Source organism: Delphinapterus leucas, chromosome 7 (assembly GCF_059928025.1).
Source record: "Delphinapterus leucas isolate spDelLeu-1000000601 "Yukka" chromosome 7, BTC_Dleu_Yukka2, whole genome shotgun sequence".
Classification (NCBI taxonomy): Eukaryota; Metazoa; Chordata; class Mammalia; order Artiodactyla; family Monodontidae; genus Delphinapterus; species Delphinapterus leucas.
This window is the reverse complement of record NC_143135.1, coordinates 70,458,767-70,474,827: the sequence shown is the minus strand read 5'-3', so window position 1 is coordinate 70,474,827 and position 16,061 is coordinate 70,458,767. Positions and strand designations below refer to the sequence as shown.

At 40.1% G+C, this 16,061-nt stretch overlaps 1 protein-coding gene across 1 annotated transcript; it reads right to left on the bottom strand.

The window, feature by feature from the left end:
* Positions 1-972: 972 nt before the first annotated feature.
* Positions 973-3,156, bottom strand: LOC111171322 (lysine-specific demethylase 4D-like). The gene has a single exon (XM_022566914.2). It carries the CDS (start codon positions 2,574-2,576, stop codon positions 1,011-1,013), a length of 1,566 nt encoding a protein of 521 aa, XP_022422622.2. The 5' UTR covers positions 2,577-3,156; the 3' UTR covers positions 973-1,010.
* Positions 3,157-16,061: the final 12,905 nt, after the last annotated feature.

Here is a 16,061-nt window from a genome sequence, read left to right as displayed (position 1 = left end):
ACTTGAAATTGTCTTGTTCATTTATTTGTGGATTTTTATATTGGGATGTATCAATGACTTAACCATGTGAAATGTACATAGTGCACTGAGAAGGCAGTGGAGACTTGGAGAGAAGATTTTCACATGCTGGCACTTTTTGCCCTGTGTTTGCTCATCTCTCCTAGCAACCTGGATCAGCCAAGTGCCAGGTGATTTCCACCAAGTCTCCCTTCTGATAAGACTGCAAACCAAATCCCCCAACCCAGCCAGCCAGCTGGAACCCAACAATCAACCCCAAACTCACTCACCAACATCACACAAGGCAACAAGCTCAGAAAAATAAGTTTTGCTTGAAATGTGTTGATATAATTATTAAGAAAAGTGCAAGAAAAACGACCAACTCTCAGTTGACTGAATGAACAACACAAAAAATAAAGTCAGATTTTAATATTCCGGTTACCTTTAATATATTTAGTAAAGTCAGATTTTATCTTTCTGGTTACCATACTGGCAGAGAACACATTTTAAATACATCAAAGACTCAGAAAGATTATCAATATTATCTGAGTCTCTACTGACCTAACTGGTCACAAGGGCCTAGTTTGGCAAGAAAAGCGGGAAGGGAAGGGGGAAGAGGAAAAGGAGGGAGACTGGAGGCTAATCAAAGCCCAGGATTCTTTAGAAGTTGAGCAGCATCCAGAGCTGGCCCACGGGATGGGAGTCTGAGGTAGATTGGGCTCTGGCGACCTCAGCAGGACCTAGTTTCCAGAGACACTAGAGTGTCCAGTGCATGAATCCTCAGTTTGTGACACAGGAGTTAGCAGTGTCCAAAGATTCCAGGGTCTGGAAGGAAGAAAAAACTTTGGACAATTTGGTAAGCACCACGGACCCAGCAGGTCCAGCGGTAGCACGGGAGGGACTCTCATGCAAGACTAGTGACCTGCAAATAGCCAAAGCTCTGAAATGTCAATGCGACCAGTTTCAAAGGATCCCCACGCAAGAGCAGTGGGGTAGAAAGGCATCCCCTGGGCTTAGGGGACAGGGCCACAACCACACCCAGAAGCCTTGGCGGGATGCTGGAGCCCAGGGCTGAGCGGGTCAGCGTTGTCCAGCGAGGGTGCATCCACAGGCAGGGGCTGAGCCTCTGGGTCCTGAGCAATGACTAAGGAAAGCCTCCTCTTAGCCCTGGGGGGAGCAGTTGGATCCTGAGTCCCCTGTTCCCAAGGACGACGACGAGGGCCACACCTTCCAGCTGGGTGGCCATCCGGGGCGGATGGACCTGGGGTCGGCGGCTGGGTTGGGCTGGGCTCCCCGGAGGTGCAGGTGGCCGCAGCCTCGAACTGGGCGGCCGAGCAAGAACCCCAGGGCGGCGAGGAGCGCCGGGACACAGCAGTCACAGGGACTCGGTGGCGGGTCTCACCGTCCGCGGCTACAGGCCCACGGGGGCGCCGAGCGCGGCGTGGCTGGTGGTGCCTGAGGCCCAGAGCGGCTCCCCAGGGCGCGGGGACCTCCCTCCAGGCATTCAGGCCCTGGCTGCTGGGCTCCGTGGGCTGCGTGTGGTCCACCACGGTCCGGTCCTGCCCGCGTTTCCACAGCTCGTAGCGCTCCGGTTGCAGGATGCGCACGAAGACGTCCATAGAGAAGGCGACACGGCCTTCCCCGCAGCTGCACTGCGACGCCACTTTGCCGTAATCGATCCAGCGCGGGGAGGCGAAATTGATGGCTTCCGCGCAGTTAAAGCCGTGGTTGAAGCCAGAGTGGTAGCCATAGGGAAACGTCACTATGAACTCTCCAGCCTCCTGAGTGACCCGACCGAAGGGGATGCCGTTGTCCTTGAGGACCGTGGGCGAGATGAGAGCCACCTTGTGCCGCAGGAAGGCCTCACAGCCCCGCGAGCTGCCCGGGAAAAGCTCCCTGGCCAGGCGTTCCAGGCGCCGGCCGTGCTCCGGGGGCACCGCGTACCAAGTCTTGGGCTCCCCGAAGTGCAGGTAGTTGATGCTGTAAAGGTCCATGTCCTCCGTGTGCCAGGCGAATGCGGTCTTCCACATGCCGAAGTAAAGATAGGGGGTGTTGACGCCTTCGATGACCACTCCGCACTCCTGTTCCAGCAGGTCCTGAATGGTTCCCAGGTGTCCAAGGTTCCACTGCTTCGTGTTTTCATCGAATAAGGAGCCACTGACGTCAGCCCCATATACTGGTGAACCATAGGGGCGTGTTTTCCAATATTTTCGCTCCAGGTCCTTAAAATCCAAGTGTGGTGGAGTCCCATATTTTTCACTCTTTGCTAAGTGGCGGTACTTACCCACAGTCATGGCCTTCTTATTTTTGTGGTATTGAGTAAACACTCCTGTCTGCCCAGAAATCACCTGCTGGAGGGGAGCAGCTATTAAGATGTCATCGATATCATCATAGGTCTCTCTGGCTTTCCAGTCCTTGGGTGGAATTACCTTGGCCAGGCCTGCTCGGTGTGCACCTTGGGATTCCATATAAGCAATGTATGTATTGAAATCATTAAACTCTTCTTTGGTTGGATGAAATACCATTATGCTACAACTTGGGTTCTGGGCCCAGTTGGACTTAGACTTCATAGCTTTCATTAATAAGCAAGAAACTCCCAGGTTTTTACTTATGTTCTGAATAGGTGAGGATGATGGAAAACACTACTTTTTCAAAAATGGGTTGGAGTATATCAGCAGGAACCCCCAGTAGACTTTAATGCAATGAGTTGATAATATTTCTTAGGCTTGCTGATTCAGCAGGGGACTCCACGCTGGGCAGAAGCCTTGCTCAGGACTGATGCTGGCTGAGCCTGCAAGTCTGTGATGTCCTTGGTCGACACTTGGCTCTGGCCTCTTGAGGTCTAGTGAATCACCCAGCCCTGGGTGGGTATCCCAAATGTCGTGTCTTCAGGGCAGTATTGGAAACAAAACCTAAGAAAAAATACAATACAGACAGGTTGCAAACTAACGTTTGGAGATAGTTACTAGGGAACTACAAATAACACACCACCATGGACTATAATTGCATATTCAAAGAAAGGCTAAAATGTCATAAGGTTGACAGTACAAGAAATGGTGCTGTTGTGAACACTGGAAATTCCTGTACTCTGGTAAGGAGAATGGAAATCATTACATTCACTTTGAAAAACTATTTGGACAGAATCCACTAAAACTGAACTTACCCATGTGCTATGATTCATGCCTAGGATATGTGTGTGTCTGTGCAATGAAAGTCAAGTCCAAGAATGTTCAGAACAACATTATTTCAGTAGCCAAACACTGGAAACAACTCAAATGCCAGTCAACATTAGAATGGTTAAGTACACTGTAGTGTATTCATACAATGGAATACAATACAGCAATGAAGATAAAGAAGAAGTACATGAAAATATAAGAATAATTCTATAAACAGAATAGTGAGCAAAATTATCCAGACCCAAAAGAATACCTATGCTTTGCTTCCATTTATATAAAGAGAAAAAGGAGGCAACGTAATCTATGTTAGAAGTCAGAGTAGTGGTTACTTTTGTGAGAGAGACAGGTTGTGAGTGGGGGGTGTGAGGAAGTCTCTAGAATAATGTGAATATTCTACCCTGAAGCCAGGTGCTGGTTACACAGCCATCAGAATGGCTCATTGTCATAAGTCATCAAGCTATGATGATTTTTACAAATTTCTGTGAAATAATTTTTTTAAATTTATTTAAATTATTTAAGTAAAATTTGAAATATAGTTTAGGGTTAAAAGCATTAAAGGAGACAGATATCTTTCATCATACCAAAAGGAAAAGGAAGGGTGATTGAAAATATATGAACTAAACATTCAATTGAAGAAGCTACAAAATAGAAGAAGAGAAAGAAGAGGTAGGAGTAAAACAATAACAAAGAATAAAGACAAAGTTAATGAAAGAAAACACATACAACACCAAACACTGATGACCAAAATTATTCTTGGAAGAAATTAATGATAGCAGTAAACCATGGGCGTAACTGAGCCTAAGAAAGAAGGGGAAAATAAACCACTAGGAATGAAATAGTGCACAAAAGGATTTTTTAAATCTCAAAAGAGAATCCTTGGAGGAACTTGACAGCAAGATTTTCAAAAGATAAGAGAAAAGAATAATTTTCTGGAGAGGAAACATACCCAAAATGGATCCAAGAAACACCAGAAAGCTTGAATAATACCCCAGTATAAGAAGCTGGTTCAAAGTATGACTGCTGAAAGTCCAGGAGACACATCATTTTATATGTGAATCTAGAAAAGTTGCAAGAAACGTTAACTCTTATTGTGCAAATTGTCTCAGAGTATGGAAAAAGTTGGAAAGCTACTCAGATGAAGCTATTCTCATCTCTGAGAGCAAAACGAAAAAAGGACAATAAAATATAAAGCTACAGGCCATCTTTGTTTATAAGCACACATGAAAGCATAAAATGGAATGTTATCCAACGAAATACAGCAATATAATAAAATTATAATACATCATGACCAAATAGAATGGAAGGATGATTCAACATTGGAAAATTTAATGATATAATTCAGAATATTAACAAAGTAAATGAAAAATACCATCGTCTTATAGGTATCAAAAAAGCATTTGATGAAATGCAAAATCCATTCATGATTTTACAATTCTTACTTGCAAAGCATCAAGAGAAACTTGTTTTGTAAGATAAAGAATTTCAAGGTAAAAAATACCAAGGATCATTCTTAACAGTGAAACAGAAGTAACATTCTCATTAAAGGTAGAAAAAAGAGATGCATCAACATGAAAAGCTGCTCAACATCACTAATTATTAGAGAAATGCAAATCAAAACTACAATGAGGTATCACCTCACACCAGTTAGAATGGGCATCATCAGAAAATCTACATACAACAAATGCTGGAGAGGGTGTGGAGAAAAGGGAACCCTCTTGCACTGTTGGTGGGAATGTAAGTTGATAGAGCCACTATGGAGAACAGTATGGATGTTCCTTAAAAAACTCAAAATAGAATTACTATGTGATCCAGCAATCCCACGACTGAGCATATACCCAGAGAAAACCATAATTCTAAAAGACGAATGCACCCCAATATTTATGGCAACACTGTTTACAATAACCAGGTCATGGAAGCAACCTAAATGCCCATTGACAGATGAATGGATAAAGTAGTGGTACACATATACAATGGAATATTACTCAGCCATAAAAAGGAACGAAATTGAGTCATTTGTTGAGACGTGGATGGATCTAGAGACTGTCACACAGAATGAAGTTAGTTGAAAGAGAAAAACAAATATCGTATATTAATGCATGTATGTGGAACCTAGAAAAATGGTAAAGATGAACAGGTTTGCAGGGCAGAAGTTGAGAAACAGATGTAGAGAACAAACATATGGACACCAAGTGGGGAAAACTGTGGTGGGGTGAGGATGCTGGTGTGCTTGTGCTGAATTGGGTGATTGGAATTGACATATATACACTGATGTGTATAAAATTGATGACTAATAAGAACCTGCAGTACAAACAAACAAACAACAACAACAAAAAAACTAATAATAAACTTTTTTGGGTTATTTGTATGGAAATACGTTAATATAAATGTTTCTGACATTACATGAAATTTCTAAAAATCTTATATGTTCTGGTATAATGTTATAAGTCATAATTCTAGTTATTACTTTAAAATGTATATCTCAGAAATAAGTAAATTTCCTTGTCAATTGCATTATTATGAACTTTCGTCAAATCTTTAACTGTGGTCATTTTTAAGTCTTTTATCATTTACAGAGAGTACTGCGTGTACTCTGATGCTTTTGCAAAAATGTTCCTATGAAAGGGTTTCATCTTCAAGGAATTCATGGAAAACACTCTGACAAGTACAGGTTTCTGGTAACTATCTATCCTGTGTAACTGAACGAATAAGCATTTTCAGAACTCTAATGGCAAACTGATGAATTCATAAAAGTGCCTTACAAAACATCAAGAAGAAAAAAAAATAATTACATGGGAATGAGTGAACTTAGGAAGATGATTATCATTTTTGTGACTTTCTGTTTGAATTAAAAAAAAACAATCCCACAAGAACTCAGAGGCAAATATTATACAAGTCAATTTTCACTGCAAAGTAAAGGAGCTGTTACAGCGGAAGATTACTGGACTGAATGTCGCTATTATGACATAGTATGAGTGTGTTTCGTGTTTGGTAACTGCAGTCATTGTTGCTTTTCTTGTGCTCATCCATTTACAATGCTTGGTGTCAGTTTATTTATCTCCTGTAAAAATAAAATACAGTGCGTGTGTGTGAAAAAAAACCATATTGAAAACAATGCCAAATATAAATTTCACTATGTATATGCCAAGTTCAACTTGAACTGTATGGAGCATATGTAATAGTTATAATTTTAGGACAAAAAATATATGTGTACAAATAAACAAAGAAAAAAAAAAAACGAAGCAAACTATCTCATTAACCGAATTACAAGTGTTCCCTTACTACTGTTTCCTAATCCTCTTAAACTCCCCTCATTTCCACTGTTCAAATATTCTCTTTCAGTTTCCCCTGTCCTCAAACGTCAGGCACACCTATTCCACCCCACTTAGAATCCTTCGAATGTCCTAAAAGTCCCTAAGTGATCTGGCCCACTATCACCTCTTGACCTCACCCCTTTCTACCCTGCTCCTTGCTCTCTCCTTCCAAACACATTCCTGGCTGTGTCTCAAAAAAGGCCGGTATACTCTTGTCTGATGGTCTTTGCACCCAGGCAACTCTCAAGCCTCAGCGCAAACATCACCTTGTCAGTGAAGTCTCCTCTGATCGTCTTGCTTTGGATAAAAGTAGAGACAATTTTCCTTCCAGGAAAACAGGTACTCTCTCAAGAAAATATTTCCAAATGAAACTTGAACTGTTGGTCAGTACCCATGTATCTCTTCCAGATTCTACTCAAATCAGCCCCACCCTAACTCCATCATTCCCTATTCCAACACAATTGAATGCAATCATCTCTCCCAACTGTCTAGTAAAATACCTCATTTTTAATGTTATCAGCCCACAAAGCACAGGTATTTTGCCTGAAATTTTTCCTTTAAGATTTCTTACAAGAAAATATATGGGATCTAAAGGTAATACAAATTTCAGGGTCCTTTTAGGAACAAAGGGTTTTCCCTGGGAAAGCTGCCAGAATGGGAGAAGCTAGCACAGTGGTCAGGGCATTAAACACCAGTAGTATCTGGTCAGCACAAGAACCAGGGAGAGAAGAAAACCATGCTAAAGAAATCTGTGAGGAAGAGCTCAACTGTCTTTAGAGAACAAAGGCATTTAACCTTCCTCACCCTGTAGTCTCCCCAATAAGACTAAAATCAGCTGGCCTGCCATTGTTCCAAGTAATAGAAACTCCCCACATCTCCTGTGGTCTGCAAGAGGTGCCAGAGGTCCCTATATGTTATCTGGGGTCCATTCAAGACAAGAGGAAGCTGGGGCTGGGGCCTGATCCTCTACCACCCCTCTCCCCAAAGAGGTCACCACTATTGGGCTTTAACATAAAACCTTTATCCTTTGGGTCTGGGATCAAGGACAAAATAATAGCCAAGGAAGGGCTTGCTCTCTGTGACCCCTGCTGGTAGCTTTTGTAAGAGTGCATCAAATTAATATTTGCTGCAGACCCGAATACTGATGGCAGGGGCCCTTTGAGTGAGCCGTATTAGCTCCTTGTACCTCTGCCCTGGAGCCTCATGCACCATGGAATACGCAGAAGGTAGGTAATGGAGGATCAATGCACTCTTCTCCTTTTCCAACTTTAATGTCAAAGGATAAAAGTAACAATCTCGAGGTCTCTATAGAATATATTGGTAATAAATGGTGGGGAGGGGAAGTGGTTGACAATCTAGCTCATCCCTGAGGGAGTGTGACAAATACAGTTAACTCAGCCTCTAAAGATTGGGTGGAAATCAAATGATGTCTCTCTTCCTATTTCAGAAACACCTGATGAGCACTCAAGCTTCTTGGGGATAGATTGTTATGAAGGAGAAGGATTGTTCATAAATGACCCTAGATGTTCATCCTAGGATGCCTGAACAGTAGGCTAGCCTAGACTCCTTCTATGACTGGACGGCTATAGCATCCAAAAGGATCCAAAGTCTCCAGGTGCCTCCTAAAGTACAGGGCTGCTGGCTTTCCCAGACAGCTCCTGTAAATGGCTGACATGATATCTAGGCAGCTTAATTCCCCAAGCAGTCTGAAGGTCCCTTTCCTAATAAAGTGGCTGTCATCAAAGCCCTATATGAAGGAAGAGCAATGGGGAAGGGGCTTCCACTAGAACAAAACTCTCCTCAACATGAGACGCCTCTTCATGTAGATGCTGAAGAAATGCAGAGCCTATGTGTGCCTTGGTCTGGATGTGTTTCCTGAACTCATATTGTATGACTCTGTGGAATTTTCCTCCATGCAGAAAGGGACTCAAAAGATGGGAAGAAAGCAAATAGTAAGGTTTCATCAGGGTTAGGGTTTTCCAGCCACGTGTATCTCAAGGAGAGAGGAACAAGTGACTTGTTGGATTGGATGGAGGGATAAGAGAGTGATTAAAATGATGGGCCAGTAAATTTATCCCGGGTAAAAAAGGAAATGAGAACATGAGGGCAATGAGAGAGAATGAAACAGTGTTCGATTCATGGGCTGAATGTCTCCATTAGGTCAAATACTTCTATTAGAACACTAGGAAATGTAAGCTAGAAAGAGAATGGGATGCTTGAAACATAGGTGGTACTATCATTATTCCCATTTTATGGAGGAAGAAACTGAGGTGTAGAAAAATTTATATTTAACTTAATAGGTTGTGTTCTCAATCTCTAGAATTATATTTGCACTTGTCTTATCTTCCATATAAAACCACATTGAGGGCATTGTCTAGGTACTGTTCATCTTCATATTTTCCAAGGGATCTTGGTACTTTATATAGTGCACACTCCAAAAATGTTTATTAAAAAAATAAGTAACTAAAATCATTTGGCGCACACTGCATTCTCTCTCCTCTTGGTTACACCCCATTTTTCTTCCTACTCTCCTATCTCAGGAGAAGAGACGATACTCCCCCTCTCCAGGGCTAATCTTGCCATTTAAACTCCTTAAATGGACTCTTCCCATGCATTCCAAAACTATGGTCAATTAAATGATCACTATCACCTCTGTAAAGTGTTAAATAATCAGTCATCAGTCTGTTTCCTGATTTAAGCTGCATCCATTCTCTTTCCTTCATTTCAATACCCAACATGTCAAAACATAAACAAAATAATCTACATTTACAAAAGCATTTCCTCGTCTCTCTCGTCTTCTGATTCTGACCCCACTTCTCCACTGAAATTCATCTCTGTAAATCATCACATTGTCTCCCAAGTTCTGCTCCATGGGTTACACTTTATCTCTCTACATTTTTGATTCATGGCGCACCTCCTTCCTCCTAAAATGTCTCTGACCTCCAGGGTACTGATAGTCTTCTCCGGTTCTTTTCTTTCTCCTTGGTCCCACTTCTTTTTCTACTATACAAATGCAGTCTTATTTCAAAGCTCAATTCTCATCTCTCTTTGAACTATTTTTTTTTCTCCCTTTAAATTTCCTTTTTATCTTCACGGCATTCTTTAGTATCACACTCTCTCTTTAAAGATATTATTTAGTGCCATAGCTTTCTCGAATAGCACTGACTTACTCCTGCGCTTCTGATTTGCTTTTCCTTCTTGACTGGCCACTGAGCCCCTGAAAATCAACTTGTTTAGTACAAATTGATCATCTTTCTCCTGAAATTCACTTCCTCCTTTAGAAATCTTTTTTTCTAAGGATGGGAATACAGTATCCTAGTTACCATTGGCTATTACATCTCCCTGTCCCTAGACATAGAGTCGGTGATGACAGGGGATCCCACAACAGCCTACTGTGAGGCCCCAGGGACATCTGGATACCCCAGGGAGGCTTCCTGTGCTCTCCTTCCTTATATAAGGAACCAAGGATCCAGCTTGCCTTCCTCTCCTACTTATAGCTGTCACCACTCAAGCTAGACCCTGAGGATCTATAAGTAGCAGTTACCTGTATCGTGATAATCTGCCTATCTCACCCTAATTTTTAATCTTCAAAATTCTTCTACAATGATTTTATTTAAAACTATATAAATTTATAATCAAATTTTTCATTTTATATGAAAACTTCCTCTAAAGATGTGAAAAGTGAAACAATTTAGAAGGAAAATTAATGTCAAAAATTTAAATACCATGCTAAGGGCCTTTCCCGTAATAAACCATAAAATGCTGATTATGAAGATCACACAGGCCCTCATTTCTTATTGAATTATTAATAGACAACGAAAACAAGGCTAGAGTTGCATATTTGTTTTTGTTGGCTTTGCCACGTGGCATGTGGGATCCTAGTTCCCTGACCAGGGATCAAACTCGTGCCCCTGCAGTGGAAGCAGAGAGTCCTAACCACTGGGCTGCCAGGGAAGTCCCCTGTATTTGTTTTATAAACTAAATTAGTTCCTTTTTACATTTCTAAGGCTCCTAGGAGGAATGAGGCCGGGCTTCCATCTGTACAAAATAAATAATCTAGATACACATTAGTCTTCAGATATTGAGCATCCAACTGAAACACTCTGATTTTGTAAGAGTAACTCTGTGCGCAAATCAAAACTTCTCAGAATTTGCCAGTTACAATTACGGTGATCCTTCAGTGCTCCAGACAAATGTCTTCTCTATGGGTCTCAGATGGTTGCTTTTACTGTGAAACCGCCTCCATGTTTCTTTCAACTGGAACCCCAGGTACTAGTTGAGAATAAGTACCCTTTCGTTTCAGTTACTCTTCCATTTTACCCTTATTCATGGTATCCCCAGTAACACAGAAATTCTTCATCTAAGGAAACCTGACAATTGAAGAAAAGTATTTTGAGCAGAATGATTAGACTTGATGGATTTCTGGAAATTAGGAGTCTTTCAAAAATAATTCCTCCAAGCTTTCCTGGTGTGTGTGTGTGTGTGTGTGTGTGTGTGTGTGTGTGTGTTTTAAACTGGGGAAGGTAAGAAGTGAAGTCAGTTTAATAAATCCTCTCACTGTGGCTATTGTCCTGTTTGCTTATTGTACAGATTGCTCAACAATTTCAAGACAGCAGGAAAGCCTTCTTGTCTTTTATGTTCCGTGCATATTTCAAAGCTATTATTTCAAATGAGGATTGTTGACAGAATGCCTCAGATGTTAGCCATTGTTTCTGCTGACAGCCAATATCTAAATGCTGTGGTTAATAAATTTCTTCTCAAGTTAGAAAGTCTACTTACCATTTATTGAAAGTAATTATAACCATAATATTTGATGGCTAAATAAATTCTATTTGATGGAGATAAGTGACTCAACGTTCCCCCTATTATTGGACAGTTATTTTGTTTTTTACTTTCCCACAAGTATTCCTAATCCCTTATAAATATCCTATATTTTTCAGTAACTAGATCAGTATATTTGGTATAACAGTAGTTAAATAATGAAATTCCTTGGATTAGATTTCTAGAAATTGTATTACTGCATTGCAAGTTTTAAACATTTAAAATCCTTAACATGTATTGCCCAAACTTTCCAGAAACATATCACTTTACATCCTCACCGTTAACTTACTCTGAAAAACAATCTTTAATAATTTGTAAACTAAATTATTGTGAAAAATTTTGGTGAAAAATGTAGCTCTAATTTTAATTTATATTTCTTAGATTACAACTAAGATTGACTTTTTCTTCTTCAGTGAATCTAGCCATTTGTATTGGTTCATATCCTTTGCCCATTTTTCTGTAATATGGTTCTAGTGTTTTTTCTCATCTACTTACATGAACATTTTATACATTATGTGACTATTTCACATATTTTACACAGTATATGAACATTTTACATATTGCTCATGTGAATATTTTACATATTAAACCCTTTGTTTTATCTGTTCATAGTTTTTTCCCAGTTTGCCATTTCTTTAATTTATATTTAATTTTAAATGGTTTAGGCATATATTTCAGTTTAATATATTAAAATGTTGAGTGGGTCTTTTCCTTTGTAATGCCTTTCATGGCCTTTATGTTTAGAAACTTAGGAAGTTATTTGCTCATCCAGAGACAGATAAATATTATCTTATGGGGTTTTTCCTTTTTATATGTTAATTGTATTTTTAATTTGGATTTTAATTATACCTTTAATTCTAACTGGGGTTTTGGGGTTTGTTTTATTAACTTTTTTTATAGTTTTGCGAGTATGGTATGAGGAATAAGGGAGATGTAAGTATGATTCCTAGTCCTAGTTTGTTGTGTTCCTCTCTATTAGTTTATAGGAGCTTTTCTTTGTCCCAGTGCTCTTAAATTTTTCCATCTCAAAATTCTGGTTCTTTAGTTTATGAAAACTTTTTAGTTACTTCTTTGACAACTTCCTCTAGATTTTCCCTCTGTACATTAACTCCTGTATTTTGATATCAGACCGCATGGACTGGACCTCCAATTTTTGTGTCTTTTCTTCTTCTAATTTTCTATCCCTTTATCACTCACTATGCTTTATCTTCTGAAATTTTCTCTCATCCTTATCTTATAAACCTACTTCTATTGTCTTTTTCATTTCTCCTATCAAACTTTTTAATTTTTAACAGCTCATTTCTGTCCCCTTAGCTTTTTCAGGTGTATATAGCTTCCTTCCCTGCCCCCACCATTGTCCTATTTTTGTTTCACAGGTGCACTTATTTCATGTCTCAGAAAATACTAAAATGTCAGTGGCTTTTGGAGGTATTTTTCCCTCCTGTACAGTGTGTTTCTTTGAAACTTCTTTTTTATTTTTTTTTCTTTTGTTTTGTTTTGTTTTGGTTTCTATCTTTCATGTTTAAGGTTTGCCTCAAATGTCTGGTGATCCTTACTAGTAGGCGCACATATAAGAGTACAGCATAAAGAACTGTTTAGAAGCTCAGGGTGTGTGGATGAGTTTGGAGATTATGCTTCCCTGTATGGTGATCTGGCTGGGCTGTTTCCTGGCTGATCCTCTGATGCTAGTATCTCTATGACTGGTGATATTCAACAGTGAAGAATCTTCTAATCTTCCTCCTGAGGGGACAGGCCTGGCTTCCCCACCACATGGAAAATGCATCCTGAATTTTCCAATATCCAGCTTGGGAAGTTCACTAAATCAATTGGTTTTCCCTATAACAACCACATTCTCAACAATTCCTGGAAATTCCCAGTCCAGAGACCATCCTTTTCACCTGCTCTAGAAAATGAAGCTTAGTCTTCTGTTCAGGGTGAGAGAGCAGTTTACCCTGCTGCCCAGAGGGAGGGGATCTGAGGTTCTCACTGCTCCTAAGACAGACTTTCCACAAGCCCTCCTTAGCCTCATTTTAACTGCCACTTCCAGAGGCACCTGGTGCCATGAAATCCTAAGCCTTCTGGGTTCTTAGAGACAATTAAGGAATTGTGTTGCTTCTTGGCTTTCGTCACTGCCAATTTAGCATTCAAATTTCCTGGGTTTGACAAATCAGTTTCTACTTGTCCATCTGTTTTCAAGTTTTGCTACTATATTATCTCCTTTACCATTTTCTTGGTATATTACTTCTTAAAACAAAAATCCTGTTATCGTCACTCCAGCGTAGTTTTGGAGGGAACAAATAAACGATTGTGTTTAAACCACCATCTTTATCTCTTCTTGTTTCCCCAAATGTGTCTCACAATAGTTCCTTAAACAAGCTCCCAGCTTCAGTCAAATCCATCTAGCCATTGTCCCTGACTCTATGTGCCTCCTCCCTCACTTTTGTTCTCTTACCCTTATCTAAATTACAATCCCTGCTTTCAAGAAGACTCTCCTACTTGAGGGATTCTTCTCTACAAACCCTAGGTCTCGGAAACGACTGTCCTCTACAGTCGTTTGCTTAAAACAAACTGTTGATGTGGGAACTCTCCAGACTGTTTTACTTGACAGTTTGCTTTCACCTCTAATGGGCACTTGTCTAAAGTCATAAATCCCTTCAATGAGATGTGCTTGCTTCTTTCTCTAAGATACCTGCATGATTCTGCTCCACAAGCTTCAACATTCCTTTCTTGAGAAGCTTCGTGGAAAAGAGAAGATTAAAAGGTGCCTTTTCCTGGACCTTTTTATCTCGAATGCCAATATTTGATGTGGACTCCCTAGTTAGGAATATCCAGGAGTATGGATATAGAGGAGAAGTGTCAGACCTGCACAGCACTGATTAAACAGCATAAATTAAATCCTGACAAAGATGAGGACTTGGCCTTTAAATCAGCAACTTAAATGTCACATAATGACTTCATTGTGACATATAATAAATTGAGCCTGGGAATATTAACCTCAGAGATTTCTCTATTTTTTTTCCTCTTACATGGATACTGTGGCAGCCACAGTGGTATCTGGCAGAAGGGCAGAAGTCTTCTTGAACCCCTATCTCCAAGACACAGCCACTCGAATTTTAAGGCAACTTCTAACATATGCTTCTTTGGACTCTAAATAAATTTTAAATATATTTCTTGAGTAGCAGATAATCCTGGTTCTTGAAATGTTCCCAGAGATTCCATAAACTACTGAATACTTAAAAACAAACTAAAAATAAAACAGAACACACCTCTTTTGCTTTGTAGTAAATTCTGTAGAATGCAAATAAAGAACCCTGACAAATATAATTCCTCTCCCTCATTCCCACTCCTCAAAGGCAACCACTCTTACATATTTTAGCTATTTTCTATGTTTTGTTTTTCCGGTATTTCTAGACTTTTCAGTTTTAGATATTGTGGACACAGACTATAAAAGACGTGGATCTATTTGTGACCACCTAGAGGGGTGGGATAGGGAGGGTGGGAGGGAGGGAGACGCAAGAGGGAAGAGATATGGGAACATATGTATATATATAACTCATCACTTTTGTTATAAAGCAGAAACTAATACACCATTGTAAAGCAATTATACTCCAATAAAGATGTTAAAAAAAAAAACAAAAAAGACGTCCATCTAGTTCTCTTATGCTCCATCCCAGCACACATAGACTTCCTCTACCCCAGCCTCTCATATCAAATTTTTTGGTTAAATCAAGTCTGAATTTTTACCATGTAATATTAGATACAGCTGAGTCATGTAGTGTACCATGATTGCACTGCCTTTCATAAACAAAATTTTATTTATCCTATAGTTAGTAATTGTCTTATTTCATTTGCTCGGTTTTATACATATTAATTCATTCCCAAACTCATTTCAAGCAGTGCAAATCTCTTCTAAATACATAAAACACAACACGTACTAAATCCGATTTCTCTTTTCAGAAATATTCTTCCTGGAGCCCTCCATATGTTTAACTGAATCTGGACTGCTTAGTCTTTAGGTTGTTGCACAGCCTGCATCCTGGGGTTTCTACCCACTGTAATCCTGGGGATTCTTTTTCCCTATTATGTTAGATCCCTTAATCCACCCCCCGCCCATCTCAGTCTTTTTTCTTGGTTTACTTCCTTGTGTTGGTGGAGCACATCCACCAGAAGCATCCTTGGAAGATTCATTAGAGATTGTGAAGTAGCTTACAGAATCTCCAGGAGGACCAGAGAATAGGGTTTGGTGACTGTGCTTCCAGGAACAACACCCAAATTATCCGACCATCCATATTAAAGTATTCTTATACCTCCTCTGGTCAAAGGCACCAAAGACCCTGAGCAAGGGACATTACCAACTAGAAGCTATGCCACTGCTGCCTCTGAAAGTTCAGTGTCTCACCACCCTCCTCTAGGGACAGATCCTGTGCAAATTTGACTTCCACACGTTTCTTCAGATTGAGCTCTTCCAAGGAAACGTCTGGAAGAGCCAATGTCATATGCCTATGTCTTTGCTGCAATAGATGCTGGATAACTGAGCTATGACTTCAACCTTGGCAAGGCAGGGGTCATAATGCGGGAATTTCCTCAAATATAAAAAGGACATTCTAAAGTTATTGGCCACAAATATAACAACAGTCTACCAGAGTCCACATGTCTGAAAATGTCTGTGTTCTACCTTTATGCTTTTCTTTCAGAATTCTGAAGATATCGTTGCATTAAATTCTACTTTCTAGACATCCAAAATCTGTTCTCTGAT

Bases quoted from the DNA above. Each gene is read 5' to 3' on its own strand.
- LOC111171322 (XM_022566914.2), bottom strand. From the start codon at position 2,576: ATGAAAGCTATGAAGTCTAAGTCCAACTGGGCCCAGAACCCAAGTTGT.